Here is a 14,735-nt window from a genome sequence, read left to right on the forward strand (position 1 = left end):
GACTAGCCATTTGTGACATACGGTGTGTATTTCCTCAACCTAGGGTTTCTCTCCTTTCAAAAAGGAGCAGTCTGGCTTAGACCTACTGGCCGGCATAGAGAGTTTCTTTCCTGGGCCAGGTTCTGATGCTGCTGACCTTGAAAACAACCCCCACACGTCCCTTGTAATGTTCATCTGGGGTCCCTGACAGCATTCTCAGCAGTGCTGGCGGCTGTCAGGTAGGCAGCCAGGAAGATAGGTGATTGTATGTTTTAAAGGTACAGGAGGGGATTGCGTTTCTTTCTTTAGACCACTGCAGAAGAAATTTGTTAGTCGGCATTATGCCTGATTTAAGATTACTGCCTGTGTGATGATTTTAGCATTTTCCTCGCCTCGGCTCCTTTTCAGCAGCTTGAACATTTTTCTTCCCTTCCCTCTCTATGTGGCAAACTGTTTTCAGCCGCCAGCTATGATTTACAACTCAGTTTGTGTGCCAGCATTCCAGCTGTGAGCAGCTGTGTGCACATCTGGGAACCTCCTCCCCTTAAGCGCCCCCAAAAGAGGCAGTGTTTTTAAGTCAGTATCTCCCCTGATCCGTGCATGGAATTTCCTTCCCAGTGTTGGTTTTGGTATCTTTGGGGACCACCTGGATCCTGAATACTTTGTATCTCTCTCTCAAAAAAAAGGGCAGAGTAAATGTCAGATCAAAGAGATTTTATTATGAAAATCAGATATCAGAGATCTGGTTCATTTGGGCAGTCTTTTTAAATCTTTTTTATGTTGCCACTAGATAAGCTTGCATTATCTTCCATAATAAGGTTTTTAAAATTACCTGGTTTGTCTAAAATTTCACTGTTTTGCTCTCATCAGTGCCATCACACCTGAATAGGACTCTGTGCTCCTTGTCTTGATTGCATGATTGCATTTTGACCAAGTTTGAATAATCTCCTAGAAAATTACTGGTTTGTTTTAAATCACTCTCCAGTTCTGTTTTCTAGTGCTAACAACTCATGCATATCAGGAGGGGTTAGGCACAGACCAGGGCCTCTTCTCCAAGTGTGTGGGTATTGTGCAGTATGTGAGCTCTGAAAGAAATTTGCTATTTTATGATACTGCCTTGAATCATTCTTATCTCTGTTCTTTCATAAATATAAACGACTGTGAAAAATATTAAAAATATTGGTCAGTGTTAAGGTAAACTAAATGTCTAAAAAATTAAGATGGAGAAGTGGTACGTTTGAGTTTATAAAATGAAAAAGGGTTTAGTTCGGGTAAGCATGGACTTGTTTATCATCTCGGAAGCAACAATTGAGAAGTAGTCAATTCATAATATCAAGGAGATTAGATTAGAAGGTTAGATGAGTTCCTAGGTGATGCCTCCAGAATATCTTAAGGAATATGAAAGAGTTTTAGGGGCTGCTTATAATCCTGTGGAAGTGTAGTGGAAGGACAACTGCATCTAACAAAAATACTTCTTGGCGTCATTGTCACTGGCTGGCCCAGTATTGTATTTCTTAAGTTCTAAGAATTCTTTGAATTTGTGACATAAATGAACTTAGGTTGGGCTTTGTTGAGCTGTGAAACTTTTTTTTTTTTTTTAACTCTTCTCCAGACTGTAACCTTTTCTTTATCTTCTATTTATAGCAGAGCAATGATATCGCTCGGGGCTTTGAGAGAGGACTGGAACCAGAAAAGATCATTGGGGCGACAGATTCCTGTGGTGATTTAATGTTCCTAATGAAATGGTGAGAGAGATTGGGCTTCACTGTACAGTTGTGTTTCTTTGCCAGTGGCTTGAATTTGTATAGAAGATAGGGAAGGAAGGCAGAGTATATCCCGACTAAGAATTTTGATTGTCAAGAATCTTTGGTTTATCACCCATTAGTATTAATGGAAATTACAGTTGGAAGTGGATTTAAGACATTCTCAAGCCTTGGTATTAAGCCAAATTATTTTAGCCCAAATACCTAAGGTAGCTTTGAGGCAGGAAATGTATAGACATGACCTAACCATTTATTTACACAGTTCTGAATCATTTACCGTTAGACCATGAGCCTGTGGCCATGAGATAGGAGTTGAGTGAGGCTTTCTGGCATCACAAAGGATCAAAACAACTGAATAATGTCTAAAAGCGAAAAATAATCTCAACAGAAAGCATTTACTAATACTAGCCAAAGTGTAAATAAGCATAAGTTATTTCATCCGGTGGAGGGAGTGTCTCTTAGAGGAAAGTGTAGTTACTTCCCCTCAATTGGGTTTCGTAAAGACAGGGTGATTTATGGTGTGGCCCTCACTACCTCTCTGTTTCCAGTGTTCTGGGCTTGTGATTTAAGTTTGGTTTCTAAAGAGAGGCTTCATGCTGCATTGCCACTGAGGAAGCTTATTTACCTTGAAGTTGTAGAATCAAAAGGTTTAATATTTTATCTGATCGAAATTTTGCTGGTAAATTACCCAGAAGCCTAGATTTGAAGAATCATTATACTCTGTCAGAAGTAAGGAACTGTATTGACTATTTTCCCCACTCAGCCATATGTGTTACGTATGATTTATAATCATACATTAACTAGCTTTTTTTTCCCACCACAGTCCAAATTTGAGTGTCTGCTCTGAGCTGTGTGTTTTCCCCTCCTTTCCTCACCCATAATACTTTCTCCATTTGGAATGCTGGTTGAGGGACTTGCTAGATTTTTATTTATTTATGTTTGTATGTATGTATGTATGTTTTATTTATTCACAAGAGACACAGGGAGAGGCAGAGACGCAGGCAGAGGGAGAAGCAGGCTCCCTGCAGGGAGCCCGATGTGGGACTCGATCCCAGGACTCTGGGATCACTCCCTGGACTGAAGGCAGGCGCTAAACCACTGAGCCACCCAGGGCTAAAATTTTATTTATACACGTTGGTAGAGCTCTTGTAACTTGGACAATTGAAATTTGCAGCTAATTCCTACATTTCATTTTAGTGACTGGATTTTACATTCTCTTATTCTTCCTTGTATAAGTACTGTTGCAGACTTAAATTTCTGTTTTCTTACTATTCTAGTCCATAGTTCTCACCAAAAGGATAGTGAGTGTTTAAAAGGCCACAAGATGAGAAAGGTTAACCCTTTCACTGAGATGATCCAGAAACTGGATTGATCATTCTGTGCATCATCAATAGGACTGAATGTAGATTTGATCATGTTCACTCAATACATATAAATCAAAATTATAGGAGCAAAATTTATATAACTTCATTTTCAGCCTTTTGATTAAGCCTGCTATGTTTTCCATCTAAGTTCTAGCTGAAGACTTCCGCTTCTGTCTGATGTAGCAGCAGTTAAATGATACTCACTGATAATTTATTTACTTGAATTTCTCCTTGAAAATATGGAGCTGTTAGGGTCGTCCTCACCTTGAAATCGAGATGGAGAGGAGGAAATCAAGTTGGTTAAATCCATATAATATAAACCTTGGTGTATTTATTTTTAATATTTTATTTATTCATGAAAGACACAGAGAGAGAGAGGCAGAGACACAGGCAGAGGGAGAAGCAGGCTCCACGCAGGGAGCCTGATGTGGGACTCAATCCCCTAACTCCAGGATCACGCCCTGGGCCGAAGGCACGTGCTAAACCGCTCAGCCACTCAGGGATCCCCTAAACCTTGGTTTAGATAGATTCTCTCTCACTCTTACTTCCTCTCCTTCTAAGTCTCATATTTTCTCTCTCCAGGAAAGACACAGATGAAGCAGACCTGGTTCTTGCAAAAGAAGCTAATGTAAAATGTCCACAGATTGTGATAGCATTTTATGAAGAGAGACTGACATGGCATGCATATCCTGAGGATGCGGAAAACAAAGAGAAAGAAACAGCAAAGAGCTAAAGGAGGGGGTGGTCTCTGTCATTTCTCTTTGTATATAATACATTCACCTCCCTGCCTCCTCTTCCTTCTGCCCACCCCCTTCTATCCTAAACACATCCATAAAAAATGTGCTTATCACTGTGCTCCACAGGAGAAATGTTGGTATTGGTTCTCTTGTAACATAACTGATGGTCTGATTCATGATAAGTGTCTCTCTGTGAAGACCAGGCATTTACATACTGTGTGTAATTCCCACACTTTTTTCCTTTGCCCTGATCTCTTCCTTCTGCTCCCCTGTGACCTCAAGATGAGTTTTAACTTTTTAATCACCTTAGAGTCTTGATCTTTTCAGGGTTGGTTCCTTTTTAGATTGGGGGATTTTGTTGTAATGATGATGAATTTTGGTTTCTTGCTTTGGTTCTTAGAACATGTTGATGACCAGTTAGCTTTTGTTTTGAGATGTTGGGATGGAAAAGATGTTCCCATCTTTTAAAAAAGCCAATAGCAACTGCCTACCTGTTGGGGCTTTCCCAACCTCATTCAGCTCTACCCAGTAGAATACAGGGTTCCTGGTGTGGTCCTCTGGGCCACCCTCTGTTGTTTATCCCCACTCATCCTCCCAGAATAGCTCCATCCCTTGGAGGACTTGAAATTTTACACTCATATTTGTTAAGGCGCTCTTAGCCCCAGGACTTTTGGCCTTGTTTGTTAGCAATCCCTGATTCTGCTTCTGCAAGGTGGTATAGTCTGTCATAAAATGACAAGATTATGAACTGCGGAGATTTTTTAGCTATTCGTACATGAGGATGATGGGGTAGGATACAGTTGTCTTTATGATCACATATGGTATATATGAATTTTTTCTTTCCATCCCTCACATTTGGACTCTATATTTATGTAGGTGTGAGTGACTGCCTGGTGCTTGCTTGTGCCAAGGTGCTAGGCACCCTCCTGCCCTGCCAGCTTTTGTGGCCTCCCAAAGCATTCCTGGTACCAAAGAGGCTTCAGACCTGACCCTCACTTCTCAGTGGACCCAAGTTTCCCCTCCATGCCATTATTTTCAGTGGGGAATTCTTGGAGGGGAGCCCTTGGCCGCAGTATCAATTTTAAGTATTCATAGCATTTATAGTCATAAATTTTCTGCTTTGTTGACTCCTGGATTTGCCACCAAGAGGCTCCAAAGTATTATTGCTCTTCCCTTTTTCCACCCTCAAACTCACAGTTGTATTTTATTTTTCAAAATACATTTTTGTGGAAGACTATCACCTCAGAGATACAGACCCTGGCATTAGCATGTTGACACAACCTTTTGTCCCTATTCAGAATATTTCCCTTTTGGCTTTCTCCTGCTTTGCCATTGTATTGAGAGATCATTATCTGATCTTCTGTTTCCATCCGTGACCCCAAGAAATGCCCTACTTCTCTTTAGCCATTTCCTTTTAGTTGACGAGGGGGCTAGAGAATCAAGACTAAAGAGTAAGGAAATAGCAGGGTCATGAGCCTCTGTGTCCCGGTCCAAAGCTGAGGAATTAAGAATAAATGCTTGAAATAGCCTTAACTCTAGAGGTCACTAGCCACTGAGGTGGTTTTTGTTGTGCTTTTGATTTTTAAAACATATAGCTGTCTGGCCAGGAGCATTCAACTATTTCTAGATTATTCAGAGTAATCAGGGGAATGGATAGATTGCTCCAGTCCACAGATGAGCTGAATAATATGCAAATCATATACCCATTCATAGCATTTGTTACCATTGCTTTCCTGCTCAGCTGCTGATTGAATTCTGTGTGCTTGTATAAATTATGTCAAAAATTATACTGCACAGTTGAGAAGACAGCTGTTGCTGCAGTGACATGACAGACTGGAACAATGAAGCTTTTGGTTTAAGTCATCCAGGAAAATCCTTCTGAATGGTAATGTGATTGGGTGAGAACTCCTAACCCATACCTCAAGTGGGTAGGAGTTTTTATCTCTTTCTTTACTCTGGAAGAATTCAAGGCCTAGATAATTGACAGTTGATTAGTACTTAATCTGATGGGCATCTGAAAGAAAGAAAGGATGGTCAGGAAACGGATTTGTCATACAAGTAGCCAAGGATATAATTAGGGTAGACAAGAATAAGTCAGAAGTAGGCCAGAGCCCCTGAGGAGGGGATCTGGGCCTGTTGATTTGCAGGTGGAGAAAATGACAGCTTATCCATGGAGCCGGTGTGTGTCTCCCAGGAGCAGTGGGCCTATAAACTACAGTGAGACTATTTTTCAGACCAAAATCAACATGTGGACAAAGAACACAGAAGAATTAGTTTATGCTGAGATTGGTTCTGAGAAACCTGGGGCACGTGGTTGCCATGGTTATAGGTGATATATAAGACATTTATCAAAATCTGATTTTCTTTTAACAAAGGAGTTACCATCTACTACTCATCAGCTGTTTAATACCTTACTCTTCACTCCATCTTTTCTGTTCACAGTTTATTGAATCATGGTCTTGTACTGAATGCTGCCAGAACAATTGTTGTTTTCTCCCTGCCTACCCACATTCTATAGGAATTCCTACATTCTATAGGAATGTAGGGAGCCAGAGGCCAGAATTCTGACTTGAGCCCTCAGCAAAAGGAAACCACATACTGGCCTGTGCCTCTGGCATTTGTTAGTGCTGAGTAGCTATCCTGGCCCTTGCAGAATTGCAGCCTCAGAAGGAAACCTATTTTCATGGGGCTTTCTCCTCAGAAGAGTTAGTAGCCCTGGGCTAAATAAGCACTCCTAAACATCTAGGTCTCTGGTGCTCAAGCATGCTTTCCCTGTTTTTACGTAGTCTTCTTTCAAAACATCTTTCTAATGCTGAATTTCTTTTAGTAATCACCATTCAAGGATCTCACTTTCCACCGTAGGTAACAGAGCCCTGCCACAGAGCCCTGCCCGGCAAAGTTGACCAAGGTCAGTGTAGCTGCTTTTCTGAGCTCTGCACTGGGCCAAAGCCCTCATGTTAGGATTAGCTGTTAGGAACATCAGCCTTGATGGAAGCCCCTGTTTTTAACCTGGAGAGAGCCATATCATTTTTCCTCCCACAGTCCAGTTTTGGTCTGTTCAAGGAAGCGCTTGGGCCTCTGGTGTTCCTTAATATGAATCTAGGCGGTCCTTGGCTGTCCCCCAGCCATGGCCGTGTACTGCTTTTTGTTGGTGATGAAAGGTTAGTTAGTCCTGTTTCCGTAGCTAGGGCAGTTAGGTTCTTCTTAACTCTCTTTGTTCCTGTTCTGTAGCTGTCCTGCAGTCCATTATCCTTCTGTTCAGGTCAGAGCCTAGGGCTTTTGGGAAGGTGCTTGGGATTTTCATCTTGTGATTTTGTTGGATCTGTGTTTGGTCCAGCTCACCTAAAGTACAGTAAGGGGTCAGAGGGATCTATCTTGTGTCTGGGCTGGGGAGCAGTTGTCAAGCAAGCCTACCTGTGGCAAGGTGGAAAGAGGAATGGTTTGGATCCAGTGTATTCTAGTTTCATGCTGGCTTTATCACTAATCATAAAAGTTATATTTTCAAAAACAGATGTCACCAGCCTTGCACCCAGGGGTACATGATATGCTTAGAATTCAATGTTCTCATCCAATTAATAGTAGTGGATTTATATTGAGCTGTGCATGTTCCAACCATATTAGTGTGCAGCAGCACTCATTTTATTCCACAAGCATTTTTTTGGCCTTAGGGGTACACGGTTCAAGAAGATACACTCTTCTGATTTCAAAGAACTTTCATACTGTTGTGGGATGAACTGAGTGTTAATAGTGCAATGTAATAAGTGCTACAAATAGGTACACATTTCTGATTTGGGGACAGTAGGTGGGTGATGGTTCATAGGGGGATAGACCTGTGACCTTGGATGAACTTAGCTAACTGGCCATAGGTGGACTACAACGAGGGCTTGTTTTATTCCAGAAAATAAGGATAGCTGAAGGTTGGTTAGCCGTGCTGTTGCTGAGAGAGAAAACAACAGGTGAGTGGGGATTGATGAGTGTGGATTGAGAAGCCCCTCGTGTTGATCCCTGTTTTGGGCTCTTTGCCAAAGTACTTATGGTCTAGTTAATCCTTGCTTGTGGAATGTATTATCTATGTTGCAGACCCACCTTTGTGTTGTTACATTACTATGGGTTCTGTGACGTTTATTCCTCACGGACATTTTATCAGAGTCTCTCACACCTTTTTCAGTTTCTCATCACTTTTGGAAGAATTATCGTGAGGTTGGCTTTAAGTTTAAAACAAGGACATACTTTTCAATGATGAGAGGTTTGCTAAAAAGAAGGCGTCGGGCACACCTGTTAACACATGAGCGTCTACTGTGTGCAGTGTAGTTTCATTCAACACTGCAGCGTGGTGATTTCTAAGCAGACGTGTGTCAATTATGTGGAAACCTCTCTAGGAAGCGCACATACCTGGAGTTGCAGATTTAATCTGCAAGGGTGAGGCCTTAGCCCTGCTAAGTAAGAAACGGTCTAAGAAATGTCTTAATTCTGAACTGTGTAACTACAAGAAAAAGGTACTTTTCTCTGTCTGGATCATTGAGAGTTGACTAACTTCAGAAGTCAGAATTCCCAGGAATGAAGAGTAAGTGTTCTGGAAAATTGAAATGTGAAGGTTCTTTGGATAGCTTCATAAAAATAATTCTAATTTCTTTGTGCTTGCGCTGGATTTCTTGAATTTTAAACTACCTCATCTTGTCTTTTTAGAAGTTACTTCGGCTTGTCATTGCCACTCTCACATCATGCTTGACTTTGATTGTTTCCTAACATGGAATTTTTTTCTATGCCTCGACAGCATGTTCTCTTCTCATCCTGATCCTCATCATCTCATATTGTTCTTCCGTCAGAGAACTGTTTTAAAATAGTTAGAAATCTTGGCTTATGGGAAGTGGTCCTCCAATGCTGTTTGTCTCTGGGATCAGTAGGAAAGAGTTAAAACAAGGTGGTGAGGGCAGGGGACAGAACCTGCACTGGAGGCAGCTGAGGAGGGAAGAGCCATTAATTAAGACAATTTCCAAGTCAACTGATTGTGATCATTAATGTCACAATAGATCAAAACCTAATTATCACAGCCTAGGTAAGAGCCATCAGTATTAATCGGAAAATCTAATAGGAAACTATTATCAAGAAATTAGGCTAAATTGAATGCAGTGAACTTTTTATCTTGCCATTCTGTTTGTGTGTGTGAGAGCGGGCGAGCGATGTCCCTTGGCATTGGCAGGTGTGACCCTCATAGTTGATCCTAGGTGCCGGTGGCCAGTTCATCACACTTTTTGAGGAATTCCAAACAGACTAAACTGTCATTTTAATGTCTTGAACATTATCATCACCCGGGCTTGTCCAGTGTGATCAGCAATCAATGGAAAAAGGTTAATATTTAGGTCTTGTGATGGTTGGTCCTTCCTGGAATGAGAGCATCCCTGGTGGACATTATACCGTGTGTTGGTAGATCATTCTTTGAGCTTCTGATGTATGGAGAGTCCTGCTGCTCTGGCTATTGCAAGGGGGTGCAGAGGAAAAGAGGGGCTTTCTGCCTGGAGAGTCTTCAAGGAGACCCAAGAAGATAGAGTTCGGTCATGTCACAGCACTTTTAAAGTCTGTGTTTTACAGTTTCTAGTAGCTTTAGAATTTGATTCTAAACTAGGGCTGACTGTGGTTTTAGTTTTTTTCCCCCAGTTTTAGGATAAGGGTCATAATGATTACCACCAGAATCCAGTTGTAAGTCCAGAGAGGGGGGAAGGTTTTCTTTCTTTCAAGCTTTCATCAAAGAGTTATGCTCCTGTCAGGGTATTAAAGAATATTACAAGAGTCTTACAGCTAGTCCTAGAGAACACTTCATTCCCCTCTCTGAATGGAAAAGGAGGGGTCACCATTTGTATCCTTAATCTCGAGAGCCATTCATGAAGATCCTGGCAACTCCTGAAGTTAGACTGGTGCAGAATGGTTGGAAAGATGCTGCCTTGTGGGCATTGAGGGGAGGGATGAGCGGCAGCAGGAGGGGGCCGCGTCCTGCCACCTGGCCTGGCTTAGCCTGGGGAGAGTGCCTCCCATTGGTGCCACTGCTGCTGCTAGACCTGCGCCCCCTCCCCCGGCCTTGCATCTCGGGACACCACCGAGACTGGCCCTGGGGATAGGGTTCTTGTGTTCTTGTTCGAATGAGGTCTTGCTCTTGGGTCTTAGGATTTAGGGATAGGGGTTACTCAGTATAGAACTTTCACCTCTTTAAGAGAAAGTGTGTATTTCTTTACAAAAGAATCATGCCCTTAATGCTTAAAATGTAATTTTATTTGCAAAACATCACTAACACATGACTTTCAGAAGCAGTTTGTGTCTCCAAGGTTCATTGCGTTATGCTGGATAAAGAATGGGCCCTCTGTTAATAGTTGTGGGTTGGCTAAGTTCATCTAGTTTGCAGAGTGAAGCGTACCTGCTGACTTCCTTTAGCGAGCAAATGCGCTCTTAAGAGGTAAGGTGCCCTAGGGAGTGAAACAAGACGTGAGTGGATGCTGACTGTGTGCCAACCTCCTCAACTGGTTCATAATGGCTGACCTTGGGCAAGTCACTCCTTTCAATGCCTCAGTTCCCCATCTGTCAAATGGGGTTAATGATACTGACCTACCTCACAGGGGTGTTGTGAGGCATTGCAAATCAAAGTTGGTAGAACACTTTAGGGTCCTCGACGGAGGATGCCTTGAGCCGAAGTCTAAAGTCTAGGCCTGACATAGGCTTCAGTCCTCACTGAGCTGTCCCAAGGTTGGAACTACTAGTGACCTCGGCAAGTTCTCTGCCCCCCACCCCTCCTCAAAGCTGCTAGTTCAGATGTTGACAGTGTTTTTGTGAATGTTGGAGTCTTAATAGTCCAGACGTAGGATGTTATGGGGGGAAGGCACTTAGTATTTTCTATGTCTTGCATCCACAAAGAGAGGCTGTCTCAGACCCAGGAGCATTGGATTAGGGAACTATGAGGCAGGGATGCTACTGCTTGTTTCTCTCTGCAGGTTGGGAATCAAGGTCCCATTCCCCAAGGGATTGGGACAGACTCCAGCTGTCTCGGGAGCAAAGTGAACACAGTGGGCTTAATTTATATCGTTGCTTTTATCGCGCGCCCCCCCAACTGAGTCACCGCACCCCCTCTTGCCTCCCTACAGGAACCAGCTGGTTCAATAAACATAACCACTTTCCCCATCCCCTACCAAAAAAAGAGCCATCTTGGGAAAAAAAATTTTTTTAGAGATATGTTTAACACTCTTTAAGCTTCATCCGACTTTACTGTACTCATTTGTCATCTTTTTCTGTGTCCGCAGTCTGAACCTGACTTTGACCTGTTTTCCCTCCAGTTTGGGAAAACTTTGGACACGGTTTCTATTTGCCCAGATGTGGGCTTAGCCAGCTCCTCTTCCCAACAGGGCTCTTTGTCCTTTCCCTCTCCTTGGCCCTAGACGTGTAACCCATGGAAAAGCACAAGGTTCTGGCCCCTTGCTGTGGTCACATTCCGGTTCTCCGTGCTTTGTGGACTTTGCTCTATTCACCCAGCTCGGGCAGCGCCAGGTGGTCCTGTGGAGTTGTGGGGGATGGAGAGAGCAGTCTGCCTCCTGCCAGGTAGCCAGGAGTTGACTCACCCGTGGCCCGGCCGCTCTGCCGCCCCGTCCCACAGGATGGGACGTGAAGGACTCAAGAGGCTGGGCTCTCCACACTGTCTCATCCTGTGTAGGAAAACACATCACACTTGGTAGCCAGATTTCTAAGTGGAAAAATGGGAAATTGAATTCTCTATGGACCTTTTGGTTTGTGGGGGAGTTTTGGTTGTGTTTCTTGGTTTTAGTTCAGCCAAACATGTCGGCTTTTCATTTTTTTATTTTTTTAGGATAAGTGATATATATATGTTCGCCTTTTAAATGTAAATGTTTAAAAGTAGGCAATTTATGTGTTTCCACAACTGACATTGATGCAGACCTCATTCTCTCCCCCTCTTCCACCCTCCTCTTTTCCCTCTTTTCATACTCTTGTATTGGTTCTAATAAATGGTTGCTTTTCAAATATGGATCCTGAGTGGTGGTTTGAAGATCTGGGTCTGACCCTCTTCCTTAGTTTGGTCCCTGGAATGTCAGCCAGTTGTCACACATGCCTTTCTGAAAGAAAAGAGCAGCGAGCCTTCCAGAACAAGGGCTTTTTTTCTAACAGTTGCTGGTCTCTGATTTGCCACGGGGTGGCGCAAGCCTAGGGACTAAGACCCCACGTATCCTGTTCCCTACTCCATTCCCTTAACCTGTTCAGACTGTGCCTTCCTGGTCTCTGCACTCCTCTCTGCTGCCAGTGGCTCAGAGAATAAATGTTAGCCTTCAGCAACCCCGGGACCCAGAGGAGTCAGCCCCTGGTTATTAGAATTTGCAGGAAACCACATTGACAATCTAAATCAGGCTTAAAAATCCCAATATATGTGGGCTTGCAAATATGGCTTTTTTAATTATCTTTAACAATTTGCTTCACAAATACCAAAGAAACCATGTCTTTGACGACCTGATGATTGTGGGTCAGGAACATGGTGTGTCTCGGGGTTGCGGGGGGAGCAATTGGAAGCTGGATGAGGAGGGAGATGTGTAAATTTATTAATTAATTAAAAAGCCTGGTGCAGTTTTGAATCTAGTGGAGACAGAAACTCAGAGAAGAGCAGTGAGGAAGGCAGAGGCGCCGAGAGCCCAGACCTCCTCCCACGGTCGATAACACCCCGGAGGCCGAGCCTCTTTTCCACATCTCTTATCTGCAATTCTCCCCTCTTGTTTTCCCTTCTTGCTGCTGAGTTATAGGGTCTCCCCAGCCTAATCTCGTAAAGTCTTATGAAGACATCTGTAGGTTGGCTGGTTTAATGGTCCATGACCCCATAAACATGGGACAGGAGAGCCATTTGGTCCACTTCAGAGCCAGCCCCTTCTGGACATTATTTATTTCCCCCGCCGAAGCCTGGGACCGCTTGCCCCTTCCTTCCCTTTCCCGGTTCTCACCCTCACGCCACCCTGCGCAAGGCCAGGCGCCGGGGTTTGACCCCCGCACAGCCACCCCTGAACGACGGTGCCGTGGGTTGTGTTGCCCTCCGGTGTGTCGGGGCTCGCGCCCATGGCCCTCGTCCGATGAGCTCATCGGCGCTCCCGAGTCCTCTCCCGGCGATGCTGGGCGATGCTGCCTCTGCTGCGCGTCCGAGCCGGGCTGTTGCCTCCCCTTTGTCTCCGCCTGAGGGCCGCGGAGCTGCAGAGGAGCTGGTGCCATCGGTGCGGCACGGACAGCCTGGGGGCAGCGGGGCCCGGTGTGGGGGTTCGGTGGCTTGCCGGCGCGCAGCCTGCACCTGGGGGAAGCGGGAGCCCCGGCGTGAGGGCTGCTGCCCGCGGGCGTGTGCAGAGGGGGCCCAGGACACCCCGAGCTGCCCCGAGCCTGAGGGCGACTGGAGGAGCGTGGGGCAGAGCTGGGGTGCTCTGCTGCTCTGCGGGGATGGGGGAGGTGAGGACGGTGCGACCCTCCCGAGCCTGCCGCTTCTGCTCAAGGTTGGGACGGCTGAGGGCTGAGGGCGCGGGGAAGGGCCTGGCCCTGGGCTCCTCGGCCTTTGTTTCCTCCTCCCGGCCTCTGCCTCCTGCCTCCTGCCTCCTGCCTCCCCCCCCCCCCCCCCCCCCCCGCAGCTGGAACATCTTGCTTTCCAGGTGCCAGCTCCCTCCTCTCTCAGCTTCTGTCTTTATTTGTGTGTCTGTATTTTTTATGGTTTCTCCCCTTTGTCTACTATATTGTTTTTTTTTTCTCTTTCTTTGTCTTTTTTCTTCTCATTTCTGGTCCCTCCACCCCATGTTCTCTCCACCCCGTTTAAATTTCATAAGCAGCCTCAATTTGGACATTTAATTTCAACCCCATCAAATTATTATCTTTCTTGCAACAACCTGGGACTCTTTACGAGCTCTTTCTACCCCATGCCACCTCTGGAAACAGGTGCGTCTCTTTCTGTGTGTAGCGTGATGCTCCCTCCCAGATGGGGAGAGGCGATGCCTCCTGCCTTTTCTCAGCAAAGCCTTGTGTGATCATTTGGTTGTGAGCCAGGGAGGGAGGAAGAGAGGCTGAGAATTGTGCTGCCTGATAAATCTGGGGGCTGCTGAGATAAAAGGTTTGGGGTTATCATTGCACCCCTCCTTTCTTCCCCCTTCCTGGGGCTGCTGTCTTCTGGGAAGGAGCTGGCGGTGAGCTGGGGGATGGGCCCCAGCTGCCGCGGCTGCAGCGAGGAAATTCTGCGGCTGTGCCTGCAGGGGCAGGGGGCGGGGGTGCAGGTGAGCTCTGCAGCGCGGGGGAGGGCGGCGAGCTGAAGCCCAGGCCTGCGCTGCGGAAGCGCTGGACCCCGCGCCTTCCTGCAGTTCCCGCAGCGCGGTGCCTCCCTACGGCCTGGGGGGCCTGGGCCCATTCCCGGCGCCCGCGAGCCCTCTGCTGCCTCGACTTGCAACTCCGGGGACGGGCCTGACTCTGCCCCTCTGCCGCGCACCCCACTCCTCCGGTCCCCCCAGCGCCTCTAGTTGAGTCTATGTGCTCCAGGAGCTGGGAGGTGGAGGGACCGAGCCGCAGGGATGCTCCCAGCAGAGGGCAAGGCCGGCCTACCTGCTGCTGGCAGGTGCTGCCCAGGACGGGGAATCTCTTCCTCTTTGAGACCGGGACACAGAGGATGCTCCCTCTTTCCATCTTTTCTCTGCCCCTTCCTGCCTTTTTTTCTCCTGTTCGTGTCCTTTCTCAGTCCCTTTTCCCCTTATTTTCTCTCCCCGTTTTTATGTCCATGTTTCTAGGAGTAGGCAGCTAATAAGAGGGCTCACGGGAAGGAATGGAGAGGGAAGGGAGAGTACAGGTGCTTTTTCCCTCCTTCCCTTTCCGTCCTTGGGGGTCGGAGCGTCTCTCCA

At 45.7% G+C, this 14,735-nt stretch overlaps 1 protein-coding gene across 10 annotated transcripts in view; it reads left to right on the forward strand.

Moving 5' to 3' along the window:
* Positions 1 to 11,859, forward strand: part of CBX5 (chromobox 5) — a 37,357-nt gene extending 25,498 nt beyond the window's left edge. For 7 of the 10 annotated variants that reach the window (XM_025987762.2, XM_072765140.1, XM_072765138.1 and 4 more), the window contains 2 exons: positions 1,624 to 1,724; positions 3,689 to 11,859. In XM_025987762.2, coding sequence (XP_025843547.2) covers positions 1,624 to 1,724; positions 3,689 to 3,839 — 252 coding nt within the window. In that variant the 3' untranslated portion in view covers positions 3,840 to 11,859. The remainder of the gene's footprint in view (positions 1 to 1,623; positions 1,725 to 3,688) is intronic. The other 3 variants (XM_025987766.2, XM_072765139.1, XM_072765143.1) reach the window with 1 other exon arrangement.
* Positions 11,860 to 14,735: the final 2,876 nt, after the last annotated feature.

The sequence above is a fragment of the Vulpes vulpes genome, chromosome 8 (assembly GCF_048418805.1).
Source record: "Vulpes vulpes isolate BD-2025 chromosome 8, VulVul3, whole genome shotgun sequence".
Taxonomy (NCBI): domain Eukaryota; kingdom Metazoa; phylum Chordata; class Mammalia; order Carnivora; family Canidae; genus Vulpes; species Vulpes vulpes.